The 14,681-nt window shown below is 42.9% G+C and overlaps 1 protein-coding gene across 1 annotated transcript in view; it reads right to left on the reverse strand.

Annotated features, from left to right (window-relative positions):
* Positions 1–4,875: 4,875 nt before the first annotated feature.
* nt5dc2 (5'-nucleotidase domain containing 2) overlaps positions 4,876–14,681 on the reverse strand; it is a 78,254-nt gene continuing 68,448 nt past the window's right edge. Inside the window, exons 12-14 of the mRNA XM_033037291.1 lie at positions 11,988–12,128; positions 10,195–10,259; positions 4,876–5,980 (exon numbers count right to left, since the gene is read on the reverse strand). Of these exons, the coding sequence (XP_032893182.1) occupies positions 5,719–5,980; positions 10,195–10,259; positions 11,988–12,128 (468 nt within the window). The 3' untranslated portion in view covers positions 4,876–5,718. The remainder of the gene's footprint in view (positions 5,981–10,194; positions 10,260–11,987; positions 12,129–14,681) is intronic.

The following is a 14,681-nucleotide window of genomic DNA, read 5'->3' on the forward strand; positions in this document are numbered from 1 at the left end:
TGCCAGCATCTAGTATTACCCACATGAAGATCAAAGCCACACTTGCCAATGGGGAGTCCTGCAGGTCACAAGCTCTGGGAGCGCCAGGAGAGGTTAAATGATACTACAGGAAGAGAAATATAGTGCTCAGGAGGTAATATCAGAACAACACGGAATAGTTTTAGTTAGTTCAATTGTGTGTAGAAGTTAACTCAATATAAAAGCAAATTACCAAAAGCAAAAAACAAAATAACCCCAGCCAAATGCAATTCAAAATGAGAGCTTTTGATTATACATGCACAGACAAAAGAAGGTAATTTAACTAACAAGGCTTGTCAGAACAGGTTGAGATGGCATTCGCTGCGTTATTAATGAATGAATGAAAATGGACGCCTGATATTTCCACGTCGGGATTTGCTGAGCTCTGCTTTTTCTACACAAGCTCCCTTTTCTTCGAACAGCTTCTGCCCCTCCCCCATTTCAAGTGCTCTCCTCTGCACCATGGTAACTGGTCACCTCACATCAATTAGAATCCCACTGTCTGATGGCTCTTCCCAGAGGCCAACATCTACTTTGCTGCCCCTTTGCATCGCGACCGTGAGAACACACTCGGGGACTCCCAGGGTTGTCAAGAGAGTTGCACAGAAATCGCAGCAGGGTTAAACTAGATCAAAGGGTGGAATCGGGTGGAGGCAGTCTGGTCCTACTCTGCTGGGTAAGTGAGAAGGGCAGAGGCGTTACAGGACGATTGATCGGGTGGAGGCAGTCTGGTCCTACTCTGCTGGGTAAGTGAGAAGGGCAGAGGCGTTACAGGACGATTGTGCAGTCAACTCTATGAAAAATAGTGACAAGGCAAGAAGAGGAACTAAAAGCATCACACTCAAACACACAGCAAGCAGACTATGAGTGATTAGGGCTACTTCAATGTAGGCATGCACACCTTACTGGAAGCAGTATCAAGTGTTGAGCCAAAAGCAAAGGTTTCAGAGGAGAAAAGTAATGCCCACACAATTTTGTACAGAGAAACTAGAATCACAAATACATTAAGAACTGCTGTATAATTCCTGATAATTTGAATCATCAATATATATTTTTTAATTTCAGCATCAATCTTTTCACATAGAGGGTGATGAGTGAATGGAACGAGCTGCCAGAGGAATTGGTTGAGGCCGATACCATCGCAAGGTTTAAGAAACATTCGAATAGGTACATGGATAGGACAGGTTTAGAGGGAGATGGGCCAAACGCAGGCAGGTGGAACTAGTGTAGATGGGACACATTGGTTGGTGTGGGCAAGTTGGGCCGAAGGGCCTGTTTCCATGCTATAAGACTCTAATCCTTACAAGGTTTCACTGTGAAACGCTGGAACCACAAATTCAGCTAGTTTGCAATTGTCTTGTATTCCATTTACTTTATAGTGCTGTGCAGGACAACAGAATAAAACAAATCGAAGCTATCACTTCATGTGAATGTGTGTGTAATAAATGCGTGTTTGTGCTCGTACCCATGTCATGCCAACTCCCAGGCCGTGTGTGGAAACTCCCAATCCATTCACTTGGAACCTCCCTGTTGAAATGATATCCGATGCAAAGCATGTGCAGATGAGCAGCTTTTAATGGTGGCATCAACCTACAATCTGCTCCAGTCAAAGGGTTCATCAAGTGTGAGCTTTGCTGGAAAGCCAGCTCCTTCTCATGACCAGAGGATTTTGTTGCATTACATTCACCTGGTCATCTCTTTGCTATCTACACTATTATACCCAGAAGTGCGCAGTGTGACCAGAAACAAATGGCAGACAGACAGCAAATCTGACTTACCCAAGAGGAACCTATCTGACTTACCCAAGAGGAACTCTGAAGATCTGCAAGGAGCCCCTCTCCTACCTCCAGCTCAGTGCAGCAATGTGTTCCGAGGCCTGTGCTTTCTAGTCACACACCAGTCCTTGTACTGCTCTTCCTGTAGACAGTCACACAATATCTTAGCTATTTGATCCCACCAGAGTGCATCAACAAATCTATGCCACATTTCAGTTTGTTTCACACGGCCACTTTTGTAACATCACTAATACTTTCCATCCAAGAAATAACTTTGTCACCCTTTCTTAATGGAAGGCCAGTCACAAATTTTAGCCACCAAAACAAAATATTTTAGACTCAAAGGTCTGAAGAAGGATCTGGGCCCAGAACGTCACCTATTCCTTTTCTCCAGAGATGTTGCATGACCTTCATCTCTGGATAACAACGTTAGACTCCCGTTTCATCAACACAATAATTCCATCCAAACTCATCGCCAGACTCCAGGATCCAAGAATCAGTTCCCCGCTCTGCCAATGGCTCCAGGACCTTCTGACCCACAGACCTCAATGAAGATAGACAATGAGGGGAGACCCTCTCCACAACGACTCCCAACACCAGTGCCTCACAATGATGCATTCTCGGTCCCCTACTATACCTCCTCTACACTTATGCCTGCACGACCAAATTTGGCTCTAATTCTATCTTAAACTTTGGAGACACATCATTGTGGCGGGCCACATCATGGACAATGACAATATGATATACAAGGAGGAGATGGAGAACTTAATGACATGGTATCAGGACACAAACCTCTCCCTCAATATCAGCAAGATGAATGTGCTAGTTATTGGGACAAAACGAACTGCAGATGTTGGTTTAAAAAAAGTGCTGGAGTAACTCCGCAGGTCAAGCAGGATTTCTGGAGAACATTGATAGGTGACGCCTTGGGCCGGGTTTTTGATAGACAGATGGTTGGACAACAGCCAGAGATGAAAAGACAAAAACGTGAGATATGGATAGGTGCAAATTCAATGGAAGGAATTTAGATGGAAGGGGAAGGGGAGAAATTACTGGCAGTAGAGTAGCACAGCGGTAGAGTTGCAACCTCAGTGCCTGGGACTTGGGTTCAATCCTGACTACGGATGCTATCTGTGTGGCGTTTGTACATTCTCCCATGTGGGTTTTCTCTGGGTGCTCCGGTTTCCGCCCAAGGACGTACAATTTTGTTGGCTAATTCTTAAAACAAAAAAGTGGGATAACATGGAACTAGTGTACGTGTGATAAATGGTCGGCGTGGACTCAGTGGGCCTTTATCTCTAAACGCCAAAACTCTAAATGGGTGCAAGGCCAGGCGGGGAAGGGGGGAGGGGTGGAGAAAAAAAGGGGGGGGGGTTAAGCACCTAAAATTGGAGAATTTGATGTCTGGAGTTATCGACTTCATGGTGCATTACATGAAGAAGGGTTTCGGCCCGAAACGTTGCCTATTTCCTTCGCTCCTTAGATGCTGCTGCACCCGCTGAGTTTCTCCAGCACTTTGTCTACCTTCCATTTTCCAGCATCTGCAGTTCCTTCTTAAACATCCAGTCAGCATCAATTGTGCTGATGTGGAAATGGTTGGGAGCTTCCTTGACGTTAATATTACCAATAATATGACATTAATATTACCAATGATCTGTCATAGACCAACCACGTTGATGCAAGCTGCCAAGGAGCCAAACAGCCTCTATTTCCGGAGGAGACTGAGGAAATCCGGCATGTTTCCTGTGACTCTTACAAACAGTCACAGAAGCACCATGGAAAGCATGCTGTCAGATTGCATCACATCACACCCCGTAGTTGCTTGCAGTGGGGCTGCTGCTGCTGCTGCTGCTGCTGTAGTGTGGGCTGCCTGCAGTGTGGGCTGCCTGCAGTGTGGGCTGCCTGCAGTGTGGGCTGCTGCTGGCACTGGCTGCCACGGTGTACTGCTCCTCACACGTTTAATCAATAATGTTTTATTATTAATGTTTAATGTTTTATGAGTCATTCCTAACTGTCACTGTATGTCGTTGTTACTTGTGGGCGGAGCACCAAGGCAAATTCCTTGTATGTGAATACTTGGCCGATAAACTTATTCATTATTATTATTTGCTTGGTTTGTGAATAGGTCTGACAATACGGCAAGAAATTGCAGAGAGATGCAGATGTAGTCCGGTCAATCACACAGACCAGACTCCCCACCACTGATTCCATCCACACTTTACAATGTGTTGGAAAACAAGATAACATATTCAAAGACTTGCCCCACCCCAGTCATTCCTTGTTCTCTCATCTGGCAGAAGGTACAGAAGCTTGAAAGCAGATACAACCTAACTCAGGAACAGCTACTTCCCCTTCCTCATCAGGCATCTGAGCAGCCCTTCCATAGGTCAAGGTGCTGTTCGATTCACCTCTACGCAATCGAGCACATTGGACTTTGTCCAAGGAATTGATGTGCCTCAATACTGAGAGCTAAATTCTGCCCTCTGATCTTCCTCTTTGAGCTAACTATTGTACTCGAGTTTGAACTGTTTGTGTCTATGCATGGTATATCTGATGTATTTGGACCGCATACAAAACAAAGTCGTTCACTGTATCTGGCTGCATGTGGCAATCATAAACCTAAACTTTAATGAGCCGTACAGGGTTTTCTCCAAGCTAAACGCATGCATCTCAGGAGTACATTTGTCTGCCTATGTTGCATCAATTTAAACTCCAGTTTAAATTCCATTTGGAATATTTTGGAGGACCAAGAAACCAAGAACACATTGTCCAAACTCCACGTTCACACGCTGTGGCAGGTGCAGCACCAATCTGGTTTCGATTACTTTTACACTGAAACTCCTCTAGTGACCAATAAGTGATAATTGTAGTGATTTATAATTGAACCAATTGCTGAGATAGGCAGAAGCGTTTATACTGCAACATATCCCCAGGATATAATCTTGCCCATCTGTAATATATAATTCTCAGAACCCAGAAGATGATGCAGACAGGATATTAACAGTGACATATAGGATGTTTATGTCTATTAGATGAGGAATGATGCGCTTTGTACACTTTTTAAAAAGTTAATCTTGAAGTGAATTGGCTTTCGTAACAATTCAAAATGGTTTCAATTACTTTAGTCTCAGGGAAACTGGAAAGCTGGCAATCTAACTGGGATCTTGTGAACAGTTGATGCACATGTTGCTATTGTTTGAAGTTAAAAAAAATCTTTTCACCCTCCCAATTTGCTTTAACTTTCCGGTCGTATCCTAGAACACAACACGATCTACAAATACATTGAATGAAACACTTTTAAGATTTTGTTTTCCTTTCAGCTAGCCCAATTTAATCAAGACACATCAAAATTAATATCCACAAATAGTACCACTGCAGCATTTTAAGTGCAGCTTTCACAGGAAGCAAGAGCACTTATATTAATCTTTGCAAGCCTGAGAATGTTTTGAAGATTAACAACCCCGCTGTGATCATTTTATATTTTTGTAACCCTAAGCGAAGTGCCTGGAATCGCAACAGTCAGCAGTAACAAATGGACAAAATTACCACGCATGCAGTTATCTGGAAAAATCTGGAATCCATTTAATATGGAGCAATGTGCGTAGCCTGTCTGTTTAGATCTCACGCTGTTCTCAATCTGCCCATAAAATCTACAGGCAGCACAATTATAAAGAGGAGATCACAGCCAGCAACGACATCAAGTGGAACACACTATGGTGGAAAAGGGATAAAAACACAAGTCACTACCATTTCAATCTCATTGTTTAGGGCACATCCATCTAATAATCCGACCATGGTCGTTTTCCATTTAAATGTTCAATCACGCTTCTTCAAAGAAACATCCCACCTGCAGCATGACCTCTCGTGGTACAGGAGGTAGGAATGCCTTGCTCCAAATAAAACGTCGGACGAGACCCAGTGGAGTTTATCGTATGTGCACCATCTCTTCCAGGAAGGGAGTCTTCATGCAGCCAGTGCAGAGTTGGTCCATCCAGAGGGGTGCTTCGTGCTGCAAGGGGGTGCGTCTAGGATAGAAGGTGTAGGTGGTGTCATAGTTCAGGAGGCAGCTGACAGACGACATGTAGATGTCGGAGAATCGGCACAATCTTCGGGAAAAGTAGGTGGGGTTGTGGTGTGTCCTGAAAATGCTGCCAAACTGGGGGTTGAACAAGTTCTTTGTCAGAGACCTAAAATAGAATTTAGGGAAAATTAAAAAAAACCTCTTTCCATTCCATCAGTCTCCTTCTCTAAGCTCTTATTGACTGAATTTAAGCCAGTGCCATACCCATTAAGTATAACCCATGATTTAACACTACAATTTGCCACTAGAGATGTTCAATTTCATAATACTTGTCATTAATCCGATTCCCTCATCATCGGCCAACAAACATCTTGTTGAAACTTACCGATTAGTGAAAGTCCGGGATAGAGTGGATGTGGAGAGGATGGTTCCACTAGTGGGAGAGTCTAGGACCAGAGGCCATAGTCTCAGAATAAAAGGACGTAACTTTAGAAAGGAGATGAGGAGGAGATTCTAGTCAGATCTGTGTAGGGAATCTGTAGATTTCATTGCCACAGATGGCTGTGGAGGCCTAGACAATTAATATTTTTTTAAGGCTGAGATTGGCAGATTCTTGATTAGTAAAGGGGGCAGGAGTTATGGGGAGAAGGCAGGAGAATGGGGTGGAGAAGGAAAGATAGATCCGTCGTGATTGAATGGCGGGGTAAACATGATTGGCCAAATAGCCTAATTCTGCTCCTAGAACTTAATGTTTTAGGAACATGAAATTCTTCAGTAAATGAGAGAATCCTCTTCCAGTATTAGTTCACGTAGCAGTTGAGAAGTATGTGTCAGCATCTTTATGGTGAATCCCTGTCTTTATTCCAATTCAAATAATATTTCACGCTACACCAGTTATTGTATGAAAAAGTCAAAAGGCCTGAAACTGCGCATGCCGTACAATCTGCAAAACAGCAACCTGTAGAGTGTGCCCGTGATCACAGTGGTGTTTGTATCAGGCACCCTAGCCAACTTCTCTGACTCAGCACTGTTTGAGGCAGATTACTGTACTCGCTGGCCATGCATGATACCACAAAATGCAACAGTGGATCAGTTGTCCCACTAAACCCTCACAAGCCGTGCTTATTAATATGGAGCTGCCGTGTTCTCGATATACATTTCCTTGGTTACATGATCAAGAATTGCTGCAGTCGTCAATGATCAAAGCAAAGAAAATAACTTCCATTTACATAGTCTTGTTTGTTACCCTTTCCCCCACCCTAACCCCCCTTTATTAGTGAATAATTGACTTTGAAGTGTAGTCCTTTGTAAGCTATGGGATTGTGCCCATATAAACTGCAAAGTGGCAATCAGATGAACAAACGGCATGCTGTTGGTCGAGAGATAAAACATGGGCCAGGACATTGGGAGACCTTGAATAAAAATAGAACAACAGCCAAAACATCCTCCAGCAGTTTAACATTTACCCGTCAGAGTGGAGGGCACAAAAAAACTGGAGTAACTCAGCGGGTCAGGCAGCATCTCTGGCTGAACATCTCATCTGACTGGTGATCACAAATGATGCAATTAGGCACAGGCATGTCCACAGGCCCCTTGTAATGATGCCTTTTGAGAAACCTTCACATTCTACTTGTGGGGAAATGTCAGTTTTCAGCCAATAACTGGCAAGAGCTTTTAATTGTTCTCAACTGTGCAGGGATAGGGCAAGGTGAAAACAGAGGAAATAGTTTAGAGTCTGAAAGTCATGACCCAAAACGTTGCCTGTCCGCGTCCTCCAGAGATGCCGTCTGACCCGCTGAGTTACTCCACCACTGTGTTACAGTGCAATCATATTTTCAAACACTCATGTGAGATTAAATGCTTAGGATATGTTTTTTTTGTGTGTGAAATAAACTCGTTTATAAAATTGGCCTTTTTAAAATAAAATGGCAATCATGAGTTTTATGTTTTATGTCTCCGTCAAACACAGTTTTAACGTCTCATTGCGGCACTGATTCAGATAGCTGCTGTGTGCAAATTCCTCACTGCCACAGAAAAGCTGGGCTCATTCTACATTGAGAGGCTGCCAATTTAGTCACCACTGGAATGCAGAGACTGTTCGCGTGATCGAGATTCAAAACGCGTGATCCAGATTCAAACACGTGACAGCTCTGGACGCTGCACTGAAGCCGTGCTCCTCAGTGTTCGCTGCCTCCTGCATTGAGCAAAGATGGAGGCTTGCAAAAGAACATTGATCTGTAAAGATAGACACAGAGTGCTGGAGTAACTCAGCGGGTCAGGCAGCATCTCTGGAGAAAAAGGATGAGAGACGTTTGGGGTCGAGACCCTTCTTCAGACTGAAAGGGGGGGGGGGGGGGAAGGAGGGGAGGTGAAGAGCTGAAGAGGAAAAAGGACCAGGGAAGGTGCGATCTCATGAGGTACAATGTGGAGAACTGTGGAACTGGTAAAAGAACTATGCTGGAACAAGGAGAGGCGGGGAGGGAGTGCAGGATGAAGTTACTTAAAATGTGAGATACCGTTGGGTTACAAGCTACCCAAGCGAAATATGAGGTGTTAGTCCTCCAATTCGTGTGTGGCCTCACTCTGGCAATAGTGGAGGCCCAGGACAGAAAGGACAGTATGGAAAGGGGAGTTGATATGGTTGGCAGTCAGGAGATCCTAAACATTTCTAACATTTTAACAACAATTGGTGGGACTAGAGACGGAAATTAGCTACTGATTGGCTACAATCTCGCATATTTACATGCAAATGTTGATTAATATGCACTGTCCCTATAAACAAATTATTATTATTATTATTATTATTATTATTATTATTATTATTATTATTGTTGCATCCAGTGTTTGGAACATTAGCCTAGAAATCAATGATTGCGAGGCAAAGTGTGATGGTCTGGTCTGAATTATCCGACAATACTTCAAATAACTGGCATTGGGCGAGGGAAATGGTGGGGTTAATAGAAAACAAGATCCTGTTGCTTTTGTGAAATTTCCTAAAAACAGTTGCAACTTTTTAAACCATCAATTATCCATCAAGTTCACCACAGTCGGCTTCCAAGAGCCTTTTCACTGTAAACACAGTGCTATAGAAAAGGAATATAATCAGAGCAGAAACCATGATCAACTTCTCCAAGGGACTCTCCCAGGTACATTGTTTCTCCTCCCTTTTAGACCCACCTCATCAGCCAGCCACTAAGTGCTCACCCCTTCCACTGCTAACCTCGACCGCTACCAGAGGCTGAACTCAGCAGGTTGGATGGAGGAAACGTAAAGGTGCTAAAACCGTTGAGCTACTCCAGCTTTTTGTGCCTATCTTAACTGATTCACCCGTCAAGTCTTCATTATTCCATGAAATCATGGCTGCCAATTCCTCATGCAATGAACCACTGGCAGATGCTGAACTCAGCTGGTGGGATCGAGGAAACGTGACCTTAATAAAGATGCAAAAACCAAGCTACACGAGAGTCTGTTTACACACCTTGCACGAAGATTACAGCACGATTTGGGGACATCCTGTTTGTACTGATGAAGGAATACCAGGTAAATTATTCACCTGTGTAGGAAGGAACTGCAGATGCTGGTTTAATCCGAAGATAGACACAAAATGCTGGAGTAACTCTGCAGGTCAGACAGCATCTCTGGAGAAAAGGAATAGGTGGCGTTTTGGGCCGAGACTGAACTACCACTCTGTAGAAGGGTCTCGACCCGAAACGTCACCTATTCCTTCTCTCCAGAGAAGCTGCCTGTCCCACTGAGTTACTCCAGCTTTTTGTGCCCATCTTAAATGATTCACCATCAAGCCTTCATTATTCCATGAAATCATGACTGCCATGGCACGGTGGCGCATCGGTAGAGTTGCTGCATTACAGCACTTGCAGCGCTGGAGACCCAGGTTCGATCCCAACTATGGGTACTGTCTGTATGGAGTTTGTACGTTCTCCCTGTGACCTGCGTGTGTTTTCTCAGAAATCTTCCGTTTCCTCCCACACTCCAAAGACGTACAGATTTGTAGGTAAATTGGATTGGTATATTGTCCCTAGTGTGTGTAAAATAGTGTTACTGTGCGGGGATCGCTGGTCGGCATGGACTCGCTGGGCCGAATGGCCCGTTTCTGTGCTGTATCTCTAATCTCTAAACTAAACTAAATTCCGGAAGCAATGCACCTAATTTCAAAACCTCTGGGCTAACAAAATACTTAATCTCAGATGCCGTTAAAAAAAACCACATTCTCTTTGAACTGAATCACACCATCATTTGCATCACCATCTAAATCTGCGGCAGATTATCCAGTCTATTAAAAACACTAGGATTAGGCGACTGAGGCTTTTAGACAGGACACAAGACAAAGCTGATAATGGCGTAACTAAAAATATACTTTACATTAATTCTTGTCTCTCGTTTATCCATTCCTGAAGCACTTGCATGGAATCTTCATCCTGGTATACCTGTTGGCACAATACATTGTGAGAGTGTCCCAGAGATATTTGTGAATTAATATCATTTTTTCTCATGTACCAATGTATTCGCATTTCAGTTGCGACATCAATTAAACAGCATTATTCCATCGCCATGGCAATGCTGCTTAGAACAGCGACTGAAAATAAATTGACCCGTAAATTTATGCATGAAGAGATAAATTAGAGGTGATCAAGTAATTAATCAATTAGCAGCATTGAAATCTGAAGCATAATCATGGAACATGGTGAATGCAGTTCAAGATCAGGTGGGTAGTGCAAATTCTAATCTCACTGAATGTTCTAAAGTGCTCTATTTACTATTAGTCTTTTCAAATACCATGAAAGATTATTTTTGAATTAGTGAAAACATTTAAACCATGGCTCAGAATACAGCTGGACATCGATGCTGTTCCACAAAGTACAGTTTTTAAAGAAATTATGTCACTTTGATAATTGTGCAGGGAAAAAACTGCAGATGCTAGTTTAAATTGAAGGTAGACACAAAATGCTGGAGTAAGTCAGCGGGACAGGCAGCATCTTTGGAGAGAAGGAATGGGTGACGTTTTGGGTCGAGACCCTTCTTCAGTGTTCGATATTTGTCAGCTTCAATGCAAGGTGTTTCAAACTGTTTATCCACGGCATTTTTAAAACCCAAATTTGAGGCTTAAAATAATTATTTAGTTTTAGTTTTTTTTTAGTTCAGTTTAGAAATACAGAGCGGAAACAGGCCCTTCGGCCACCAGCGATTCCCGCACACTAATACTATCCTACACACAATTTAGAATCATACCAAGCCAATTAGCCTATAAACCTGTAAGTCTTTGGAGTGTGGGAGGAAACTGGAACTCTCGGAGAAAACCCACGCAGGTTATGGAGAGAACGTACAAACTCCGTACAGACAGCACCCGTAGTCAGGATCTCCGATCACCCTGGTCTCCGATGCTATGGCAGCAACTACTGCTGCATCACCGTGCTGCCCCTGTTGTGTAAATTGGGAATCAAACTGTACTTTCCTGGTGAAGTGAATGCAAATTTTGCAACAAGTCGAGGGAAATTACAACCCTGAATCCTCAGAGCAGGACTCCGAGCGCTGTAGTGTTGCAGTAGGTTATGCTGCTCCTCAACTCCAGCAGTCTGAGTTCAATCCAGACGTCTGGTGCTAGTTAAGTGGAGTTTGCAGGTTCTCCCATGAACACATGGTTCCCCCCCCCAGACTTCCTGGTCACTGTCCACACCCCAAAGGCATATTGGTTGGCAAATTTCATTGGCCACTGAACTACCCCTGGAGTTTGCACATTCTCCCTGTTGCTGCCTGGGTTTTCTTCCAGTGCTCCGTTTTCCTCCCACACTCCAAAGATGTACAGATTTGTAGGTTACTTGGCTTTGGTAAAAATTGTAAATTGTCCCTAGTGCGTAGGATAGTGCTAATGTACAGGGACCGTTGGTCAGCATGGACTCGATGGGCCGAAGGGTCTGTTTCTGCAGTGTATCTTTAAACTAAACTAGGTGTGTGGAGATGTCAAGCATGTGGGCAAGAATAGGTTGCAGGAGATGGTACTGATAGAGTTACTCTGGGAACAAGCATAGACCAAAGGGTCAAATGCCCCCCCTACTACATTGCAAGATAATAGGAAGATGAAATGTGAACAAAGATACCTTTCAAAATGAAGAGCTTAACAGAATTCACATGAATCAGAGTACATAAGGCAACATTACCTGCAGCCTCTCCAGAAGCCCAGTCAGAGCCTGTAGCCAGGTCAGCCCTTGTGTAAACTGCTCAGTGTTAATAATGCCGATTTCTGTTTTCAATTCTGGTACAATCGCTCCTGTCCTCCAGCCATGACGAAGCATTAGGTCCTATCGATCGTAAAAGAAAATATGGCTTATAGTCCCAGACCTTGCATTTGGGTGCCAGGCATGATCAGATCACAGAAGCCAAGTTCATACACCTTAAATTAATTCCAAATAAAGTGAGTGGGATTGCAATGCACCAGTGGGAAGAAGAACATTGGCAGAATCAGCTGCAGCAAGACCCTTGAGAAATCAGAAAGTAAATATAATTAAGTCCCATTTCAGTATTTTGGATTGAAGCTCTGAAGAGCCCAATGGTCAGTCACATTTCATGGGGGGCTTGCATCAAAATACAGTCAAGATGGAGCCATTCTTTATCACTGAAAATGATACTACATTGACAAAGTAGGTAAATACATACTTTGCTGGCTTTACATTGCACTAAATGTTATTCCCTTATCATGTATCTATCTATACACTGTAAATGCATTGATTGTAATCATGCATTGCCTTTCCACTGACTGGTTAGCACACAATAAAAGCTTTTCACTGTACCTCGGCACATGCGACAATAAACTAAACTGAAGTGAACTACCCAAAACGTTGCCTATTTCCTTCGCTCCATTGATGCTGCTGCACCCGCTGAGTTTCTCCAGCATTTTTGTGTACCCTGAACTACACGTTGACAAAGTATCATAAACATCATCCTGAATACTCCATATTCCAGCAAGCACAAAGACTGTGGGATATAGGAATTATCTACTGCCAATAATAAATGCATGTCTTTAAATGAATTAATTTTCAAATTTAGAACAGATAATAAATTTGCCTTATGAAAAATGAAGGTTAGCAAATTAGCTCTCAAAATCCATGAAAGTGTCCTTGCCAGTTTCTGTTTGCAATGTCAAATGTGACCCAGTTTATCCGAACGAAAGGGCTGAAAGCTGCTGGCACATGAACAGCCGCACACACAGCAGCCGTCTGCAGCAGCATCATGTTGTGCATTAATTACAGTCCACTGGCAGCAGATTACAGCAGTTTAGCTGTGGGGTTTGCCTCGCCTAAACTCACTGATGGCCACAAAGGCCAATAATGTGTGCCGTGCGTTCATAACAGATTGAATCTGAGGAGTTTTATAAATGCAGTCTTCCCTCCGTGTAAGCTGCTGCTTCTTGATATCTTTCCTGTTAGTCTTCCCTCAGATCGGCATTAAGGCAGCTTCTTTTAGTTCAATATTACCTTTGAAATCACTTAACACCAGGACAAACTCTAATCACAATCACGTAATGACCTAAAACTGAAGACTTTGTCGGAATAAACTGCAGGTGCTGGTTTATACCGCTAATAGACACAAAATGCTGGAGTAACTCAGCGGGACAGGCAGCACCTCTGGAGAGAATGAATGAATGAACCGTCACCCATTCCTCCTCTCCAGAGTTGCCTCCTGTCGTGCCGAGTTACTCCAGCATTTTGTCTATATACAATAAAACTGAAGACTGTTGGCTTTGTAACTATTGTGGATATTATTTCATGGTGCATCCTTAAAAACATTTCATGTTACCTTTTCCAAAGTTATGGCTCAATGGATCAAATAAAGAAGTACACATAAGAATTGTTCATGATCTCAAAAGCATGTTCCAAAAGCATGTTATAATGTAGGAAATGTAGCAAATTAAGTACATGATAATAAGCAAATTACTTTTTTTGTATGGCACTACTTAATAAATATTTAGATACATTTCTGCAAACCATTACGCAGACAAAGAGAATCACAATACAACACCTCAGACGAAAGTCAGCATATTCAACAATTGTTCATCTCTCCTATATCGTCTTAGACAGGTTTAGATTCTTCTATTCAAATCTGAATAGGATTTGTACCTAAAAGCCAACAAGTCAGAGTCAATAATATAGCACAGAAACTGCACCTTGGAGCCAAATTGTCCATGCCGACTAAGATGCCCAGCTAAGCTAGTTCCATTGATCTGTTTAAGAAGGAACTACAGATGCTGGAAAATCGAAGGTAGCGAAGGAAATAGGCAACGTTTCGGCCCAAAACGTTGCCTATTTCCTTCGCTCCGTAGATGCTGCCTCACCTGCTGAGTTTCTCCAGCACTTTTGTCTACCTTCAATTTATCTGTGTTAACACGTTAAACATCTCCAATCCATTTACCTCTCAAATGTCCTTTAAATGGTGTTATTGTACCTGCCTGGAGCACTTCTGACTACTAATTTCCATATAAACATCACACTCAGTGAGAAAAAGTTGGCCCTCAGGTCACTTTTAAATCTTTTCCCTCTCACCTTAAGCCCTGCCTTCTACTTCCGCTTCGCAAGGAATAAAATCTGTGAGCATTCACCTTATCTATGCCCCTTATACACCTCTGTAAGATCACTCCTCACTCTCCAACATTCCAAGGAATAATATCCTAGCCTGACCAATCTTTCCATATGATATAAGCCATTTCCAACATTCTTTGTGGTTATAGAAATATGGAATCTTAAGGAAGATTTCTTCGAGTCCTCAAGTCCTGGCAACATTCCACTCATTTTTTTTTACACTCTTTACAGTTTAAATGGCACCGTTTCTACAGCAGGGTAACTGCACGGTAGCTCAGT

The sequence above is a fragment of the Amblyraja radiata genome, chromosome 18 (genome assembly GCF_010909765.2).
Source record: "Amblyraja radiata isolate CabotCenter1 chromosome 18, sAmbRad1.1.pri, whole genome shotgun sequence".
Lineage (NCBI taxonomy): Eukaryota > Metazoa > Chordata > Chondrichthyes > Rajiformes > Rajidae > Amblyraja > Amblyraja radiata.